Here is a 9,138-nt window from a genome sequence, read left to right on the forward strand (position 1 = left end):
TGCACCACTGTCGGCGAATTTGTACGGAACACATCGGAACACAACCATCTTCCAAGTGATTCGAATGTTGCTCGGTTTATCAGCATACTACGGAAGCGAGCAAGAGAAGAAACAACACCTATGCAGCAAATATACAATGATGAGGTTGCAAAGCAAGCATTAGAAACTGTTCCTCATTTGCCTTCCTTTCCCAGTATGAGTAGTGCACTGTACAGACAGAGACGAGTTCTGATACCTGCCCTACCACAGACTAGAGCCGATGTCATCCTAGAAGAACCATGGACACAGACAAATGACGGAAGACGCTACCTGTTATTTAGCGATGGAAATGAAGATAACATGCTTGTGTTCTCTACAGATGAGCAAATCGTAGCTTACAGGCTGCAGAATCCATTTTTATGGACGGAACTTTCTCTTCTTGTCCAGCATTGTGGAACCAATTATACATCATCCATGCTATGGACGGAACCACTATGTATCCCCTTGTGTTTGCTCTTCTTCCCGATAAACAGAGGATAACATACATTAGACTGTTCAGTTTGTTGAAAAATGAAGTTCAACAATTATTAAACCAACCCCTTGCTCCAAGTAAAGTTCAGACTGATTTTGAGATGGCTGCAATCCAGGCAGTTGAGACGGAGTTTCCGCATGCTGAAGTAAAAGGGTGCTTTTTTCACTTTACACAGGCCATTTGGAGGAAAACTCAAGAACTGGGTCTTGCTGTTTTGTACAAAGAAGATCCAGCTGTACAGACATGGATTCGGAGGGCTGCTGGACTACCACTTTTGCCCATTGCACAAGTACAGGATGCATGGTTAGAAGCCATGAATGACGGACCTGATGTTCCACAGGCGGAGGCATTTAATGATTATGTTGTTTTAACATGGGTAGACGATGACTCCAGATTCCCTTTGATTGTATGGAACCATCATCTGACCACTGGCCCAAGAACAAATAATAATCTGGAGGGATTTCATTCCAGAATGAATCGTTCAATCCAAGTTCATCATCCAAACATATACCGCTTTGTAGAATTAATCAAAGGAATAGAGACCTCCGAACGTGCTAAATTGAGACAGATAAACTTTGGAGCTGCCCCACCACCAAGAAAGAGAGTGTATAAGCAGAATGAAAATAGAATCGTGAGAATGAAGGCGCAACTAACCCTTGAACAGAAAACGCCCATTCAGTTCTTGGATGCCGTTGGACATCTGTTAAAATTAGTATAAATTGTGGAACAGACAGAAAATTGAATCGTGAGACATGTTAAAATGTGTATCCCGGGTATATGTATGTGTATAAATAAATCTAATTTTATATAATTTTGTTATGTGTTTTGTATTTAATTGTATCCGACTATTCCATTATTTACTACATGTATTATTCAAGGTAAACGGCAGGTAATTAGTAATGGGTCCTGTGTTGTTTTAACGCGTCTGCGTTATACTATGTTTTCAAATTGACATTCTACCAACAATAGACAACACAGCAAACTGGTTTCACGCAAACTTTCAACGTTTTATATGTACTCTTCCACTGTGCAACTTTAAGAAATGGGACTTTTCAATGAATCATCCGATATATTTACCTACATGTATTTAATGAGGGTGTGGTCAAAATTACGCTGTAATTTCTGTATTGAATATATACACGTTTTATCATCTCACGTGCTGTTACAAGTAAAGAATCGCGATGGGTCAAACGTCATGTGAATTTATACAATTGCAAAACTAGTAATAATAAAGATGCATACATATGTTTACATTTACAATTACATCTTTATGCTAATGTAAAAACAGGAACACCCACATTATTAGCTCGAGTCCTATAGCTCTGTCGTGGTGAAAGGCTAGAGCGTACTTTGTGTTAAAAACTGTACATTTTCGACAACCAAACTGTCAACAGGTGTATTGTGTCTAATACATATATATATATATATATATATATATATATATATATATATATATATATATCTGTGTGTGTGTGTGCCCTACACAGTGCAGGCTGGCGCTAAAGAACACTTAAATTGGCCCAAAATAGATGATTTCTGTATACAGCTTTTTTTTTTATCGAATAGTTTGACAAAATGGCTACAAGATACTGTTCTGACTTGTCATTCTTCTTTCTTGTCTGTTTGCATGACTAGATCCACCTGCCTGCCAAGTAGCACACGAACGAAGAATACGACTTCTTGCATGAACAAACGTCGTCTAGATTACACAAAACATCCGAACCTTTCTCACCTCGAGTTCTGGGGGCGCTTACCTATATGTCTACCGTCAGGCAATGATTAAATAAAAACTGCTCGACAGTTCAGATAAATTACTGACAGAAATGACACCAAGTGTAACGCTTTACAAAACGCCGAGTCGGGCCCCTTTGTTTATTGGTAATTTGATAAAGGGACGCAACTGTGCGTGACGAATTCGCGATTCAGTTTAATCTGCAGTCCCAATTATTTAGCACGATAAATGAATTTGTATGCCATGGGATTAGTGAGCGAGATCGAGTGTATTTTATACACATTAGATGAGGATCTTTGATATCAGACAGATGATATCACATTTTTGTTGATGTCATGTACGACGATTTCGGGGAATCTTTAATTAAGACAGACATCAGGTGCACTAACATAATTAATTCCACAATCGGTTGACATGGTGCAAATTTATACTGAAATGCGAGTGCATTACTCGCAAAAATACGTGCTTGTGTGCGTTTGTCTTTAGGTGTGTATGTCCAAAATCAACACCAAACCGTGTCTCTGTATTTTAATCGGTAAGTGAGACATGCATCAGCAACTGGTTCCCTAATATATACCCAATACCAATGACGGGTTTTTGTTGTTGTTGTTGTCTTTTTACATTTGGTATCTAACTCGTGTGTGGAGAGATTTAATTAAAGATATCTGATGATCTACGGTGATGACCCGGACGCCAATGCCACGCCATCCAATGACATTAACAGTATCGAAATTGATTACTATGTGACGTATGTTAGCCTTGAAGCGTCGTGGATACATTTTAGTTGTAAAAGACTTCATATTTTGTGTAAATTTATACCAGTTTTTTTTTTAGGGGATATTAGAAATAGAATACTACACTCGTTGTAAGATAAATGGTATCCAACAACCACTCATGTAGTATTCTCAATTTATTATAATGAGACGCTATATTGGTCATTGTTTCATGTTAGATTTGGGGGGGGGGGGGGGGGGGGGGGGGGGGGGGGGTGCGGTTAGGGATGGAGGTGGATGCGTGTTTTTGTTTTGTCTTGGGTGATTTTGTTGTTGTTGTTGTTGTTGTTTTGGCTGTGTTTTCTTCAGTGCCTAGTAAAAACTTTTAAAAGCAAGCCAGTTACACTTCTTTGTATAAATTCAATGTTTTCTGTTTAAGAAGAGTCACCAGCAGCCCGATCGAATCGGTAGCGGGCGGATGGGGGTGGTGGTGGTGCTATGGAATTTTGAGTGGAGCCGTTAATGCCAAAGAGAAAAGTGGTGCGCAATTGTGGTCGAATCAAGCTCATGTGTGTGTATATATAGCCAACTTGATACAGTTGTGTCAATTGTTGGTGGTCTTTTTGTTATTTTTTAATTAATCCGGATGAAGGAGGTGTCTATATTGTGTGTATTTCTTCAGAAATACGTGGAACTGGGTTGTTTATTCAGTCCTGGCAGTTTTCGTAAAATCGTGCCATGAATACGTGGAGAGGTGAAAGTGACACCGATACAGATCTATATCTGACCAGGTGTTGCAGGTTCAAACACTCTATTAGTATTCAAAACACAATTTCAAATGTGGAAAATCGGATTTAATAACAGGTGTACGCACTGAAGATATGAAACCAAAATGATCAAAGCGCAAGAAGGTGAGCGTACACTGCGTATTGAACAAAACTGCCAATGGGCATAAAAAGAGACCGATATTATTTTTTAAATGCATGTTAAACATGCATGTTTAATAATATGTGTACGCACGGCAATAAATCGCTGAAACACAAACATCTCATGTTAACTGTTGTTATCTTACATTAATAACTAAAACCAAGGCTCCATTTCACTAAACATCATAAACCTAGTTTGGCACGTAAACGTAAATCTAGTACTAAACCACTATTTTTATTACTATTATAGTACAAAAATATAGTTAAAAGTACACGTTTTTCATTTTCTTTTGTTCTTAAAATGCTCCATCTTATGTAATGATGTAATTTTCTTTGTGAAATAAATGCCAAACTTTTGTAGATGTATGCCTAGTATAACTGCTACTCGCAGGCGTAAACTTGCGATGTCTTGTGAAACAGGCCCCAGCTACCACATGTTTGTTCATCAAATACTGTTCAGCGGAACAGTTCAGGAATGAAGGAAATGTTTTATTTAACGACACACCACACTCAACACATTTTATTTACGGTTATATGGCGTCGGACATATGGTTAAGGACTACACAGATATTGAGAGAGGAAACCCCCTGTCGCCACTTCATGAGCTACTCTTTTCTATTAGCAGCAAGGGATATTTTATATGCACCATCCCACATATATGATAGTACATACCACAGCCTTTCTTACACCAATAATTGTAGAGCACTAGCTGGAACGAGAAATACCCCAATGTTTTTTCACTATGTGTTATTGCAAACTGTCCATAATTTGTGTTAGCACGTTGAACCCAGTCCCACCTAGTCGGCAAGACTAGCACGTGTTGGCAGAGGTTTTTCTCGTTAAAATCACAATAGTTTCAACACCTAAAAATGGACACTAAGTTTAGTTAATCTACAGACATGTAACACATGTTGATGAAGTTACAACAGAGTGAAACAAGAATCTGTGACATTGAAAAAGGGAAATATCCTTTAAAATACACAAGAACTGGATTCATAACCGTTACGTCTCAGGCGCGCGTGCGTTTGTAAACATGAAAAATGCATTTTGTAGTATTAGGCACGCCAGGATGATCAAAAACACTTCGGTTGTACGGAAATGGATAATCTAAACAATAAAATATAACTAATGTATGATTTCAGTGATCATAAACGGCTCTAATAGTGAAAAATATGCCCCCGTGTTTAAAAACTAGGATCTATCACTTTAATGCTAGCAATAACGGGCTAACTTCCACACAGGTACAAAATAAGGTATATCATCATCACTATTTAAAGTTGTATATTAATTATTTATTTCCCAACAGAACAGAGAACACGATAACAAAGAATAATAGACACAACGTGATATCAACTGTGTATATATTGTTTCACATAATAAAGTACATTTAGCAATATACTATTAATCGTACACGTCTTGTACTTACATACCAGGATTTGGCACCCACATATTGTAAATAATAGTCGCCAAAAAGAACGAATACCTTGTTATTTTCATATTTAATTTCGTCAATTCTGTACGGGTGGTATTCGTCGATCTCACATTTGAGGGTAGGGTTCTTAATCCGCGGGGACCTAAATGGAGTATTATTGCCAGGTCGATCTAAAAGACATTAAGATTTCTGGCTGAACATTCTCGCCCCGTGATGGCCGGGAACACAATGGACGGGGGTAATTTCACGTAATCCCCGGTATAAAGTGGGTTGAAATGATACAGCACATCAACGCCGTGCGACTATTGAAATCCGGGATGGAACGAATACAGCAGCCAGTCAGTCTTCTATACGCTCTGATTCGACTTTTATGTCGAACATCTCGACCATTTTGCTTTGTGAAAGAAAAGTTATAAATCGCATATGTTTACAGGACAGTATACAGTACTACCATCACACCAGAGCAAGGAAAACAGCCTCAGGCTGCTGTCTAGAGTCCCAAGTTACCCACAGTCTCAATTTACTCAGCCGCTCCTGGAACTAAAACCCAATTTGCTTAGCCCCCAGTTTGCCAAGGATCTGCAAATTGCCCATGGTTCCATATTGTCATGGTCTCAAGGATACACAAGGACCGACGTTGCCCAGGACCTCAAAACTACCCTGGGCCCAAAAAGGTTCAGAATATTATGTTATTAAATAGGGAGTTTCATATTAGCCTTGTTATAGGTCCGAGGGCAGTTGTAACGGTCCTCCTGTGGCTAATATTGGTCCGAGGCAACACCCTCTGTACAATACAACGGGAAATCGCTATTTGTACAGGATAGTGTTTTACAGGGGTGGTATTGACCAAAATAATTCATTTAAGGAATCATTGCCCCAATCTCAGTTTATTTTGGTGTTTTGTTGATGTTTTAGTTCTAGTTATAATAACGGAATACCAAGTCTGAAAATATGTCTATCTAGATTGCCAGCCCAGAACTAGGAAGCTGTTAGCAAGATTTCAGAGGCATAATTCATCAAACCCTCGCAACTTTGCGATCTCAAAGTGCAAAACAAAACAAACATGCAGGTATAATGCAATATTGCTTAAGATATCTTTGTTAATTACACCAGGAGTATATACCACCATACTGCACAAACGAAAACATCATAGTATGGTCTGCAGTTGTGGCTGGATTGCGAAATAACTCAGTGAGTCTACTGAGATCTTCCCACATGATTTTTGTCACTTGATTTCTGATTTTCAATTAAATTTGTAAAGGCTTGTTTCTGTTGGATTTAAAAAAAGGACACTTACTAATAAATAAATAAACAAAATAGTCTCAACTGTGGCTTTTGTTCATCTGGCGGAATTGACAATTATGAAAAAAAACACGTCTGCGTGGAGATGAGTTCCTGGTTTGTGATATTTTCACAGAACACATGACACGAAACCTAAGGTAATTCGACCACACAGATTACCAAGCAGCACGTTTCGGGAAATTCGTTTTAGCCAGACTTGTTTTTATGACAATTAGTTAAGAAATACATTAATGTTTTCACACATTGCAAGACTTGTCTCAATTATTGATGATTCTGATTTTCGCATATTATTTGTCTGCGTCGGTCGGTCGGTCTGCCTCTTTGTCTGTTCTTACAATAGAAGAGAACTTATATCGGGCGATTCGTCAAAGATGAACAGAGGAAAATGTATGCAACACAAAACATTGAAAATTTGCACAAAAACAATTTTGTGTAATGTCTGTTTATTTTTGAAATGATGCATGTTACACAATTTTAAAGAAAGTAAAAAAGCTATTCCATTGAGGTTGAGGTAATTTTATTAACGTGCCTCTACCCATGCATGGTTCAGGCACGTCTATCCCATGGCCATTGTCTGGCAAGGCTAGTGGCTGGGCATGTGACAGAAGGGTAATTATATTTTGGGCCAATTTGAAATCTAATCTACTTAACATCTAATGTGCATACTTAAAATGATGCACGTTCATCCGTTTGGTATGCTCTGATCTATATGATATTCATAAAGTATTTGTGTTAAATTAACGACAATGTTTTAGTATTTGTAGAACTGAAACCACGTACCACAGATAACTGATCCACAGTGTGTTGACATCAATCAATAATCCATGAGTATTTCTATCTAATTTGCGGGGGCGTTACCCGCCATCCCTTCCGCTAATGCCACAAAATGGGACATAATTAAATAATTAATATATTGAACTATTTCATCGTGGTTAGTAGCACTCGCGACCACAATGCCTTTTACCATGATTGCCGTGTTTTGTACATCTGTCTGTATTCTGCTAGCGTTTAGTTTACTTCTACCAATAATTATTTTACTTTACGCTAATCCTGTCATACTTTGAAAAACATATACATATTTTGTATAACTCATTTTACAGATATTTATTAACAACTACGTATATATATATATATAGATATTGATATTGATATTTAGTAAATAATAATTGATGATGACGACGACGATAACATTTTGCCACAATCCAGTCTGATTTTTTGTTTTTGGTGTGTGTGTGTGTTTATTTTAAAGTATTTATTTATTCATTCATTCATTCATTCATTCACCCATTCGTTCATTCATTCATTTTAATTATTTATTTATTTATTTTATTTAGGCCTATTTTTTATTCTTGGTACCGGTTTGGTCTGATTGGTTTTAGGTTTGGGTTTGGCTGTGGTTTACAATTGTTTTGGTTTGTTTTTGGTTTTTGGTTTATTTTTATCAGTTGGTGGTCTTAGTATTTTGTTGGAGGAGCGTCAGATTCTTTCTTCTTCTTTTTTTCTTCTCTTTTAATGGCCTTATTTAAAAATTAAAATGCCGTCATCCACTTGAGACTAATACTCTTTAAAAAGCGTTATATCTCTGTACTAGTGTGAACACCAGACAAATGTCGACTGACGAGCGTTGACGCTTCTTTTGATCAGTGATTAAAGTAATCAAATAGACTGGCTATAAAACTTTAAATGCATTACCCAGCAGGACACATTCCGTTTATTGCATCCATTTGTTTTCCGTGCTTATCCGATATTTTGTTCGCACGCTTAAACTAAAGCCAGTGTCTGCCATCGGTAGGGACTTAGACGAAGGATTCGAGTAAATTAATTATTGATTGCTAATAAGTAGAGTTAATTAATTGGAAGTAAAATGGATTTACATCTAATTCTAACCTTAAATGACCGAGGTCGTTTCGTGCTGCGCTAATGGTACGGTAATGAGGGTGAATCAGTGTATTCTGAGAAATGGTAAAACAAATTCTGTTTACTGTCGGCACTGCCTGGGACAGACACCGGATATTGCTACTGTCGTAGCAACACACCTTGAAACATATCTTGGTACCACGATTGAACTACGGTAATAAAACTGTTTCAATATATAACTTAAAGTTGTAACTGGTAATTAAGAAATGATAGACCTTTATTTAAGACTTAATACGCCAAAAAGTGGGTTGAAAGTAAACAAGTAATGGTTAGGTATTTTGTTATTAGGTTCTCTCGAGATGGTTTTTAAAAAAATATCATTATCATTTTTTGTTTGTTTCTTTCTTTCTTTCTTTCTTTCTTCTTTATTGTTTATATGTTTGTTTCTTGGGCTGGGTATTTTATTATTTTTAATTATTTATATTTTGTTTTGTTATTTCATGTATTAATAAATATAAATTTATATTAATATACTCCTCATTATAATGCAAGTAAAACAGAAAAAAAAAAGTTTTACATTTTGTTAAAAATTTATTTACAAATAAGGCTCAAGCTTTTTACTTTTGTAATTTTTACTTTTGATAACAAAAATAATTTGTATAAGC

The 9,138-nt window shown here is 36.8% G+C and overlaps 1 protein-coding gene across 1 annotated transcript; it reads left to right on the forward strand.

Moving 5' to 3' along the window:
• The first annotated feature begins 611 nt into the window (after positions 1-611).
• Positions 612-1,229, forward strand: LOC121372235. Its single transcript, XM_041498527.1, has one exon. It carries the CDS (start codon positions 612-614, stop codon positions 1,227-1,229), a length of 618 nt encoding a protein of 205 aa, XP_041354461.1.
• The last annotated feature ends 7,909 nt before the right edge of the window (positions 1,230-9,138 follow it).

Source organism: Gigantopelta aegis, chromosome 4, assembly GCF_016097555.1.
Source record: "Gigantopelta aegis isolate Gae_Host chromosome 4, Gae_host_genome, whole genome shotgun sequence".
Taxonomy (NCBI): Eukaryota; Metazoa; Mollusca; class Gastropoda; order Neomphalida; family Peltospiridae; genus Gigantopelta; species Gigantopelta aegis.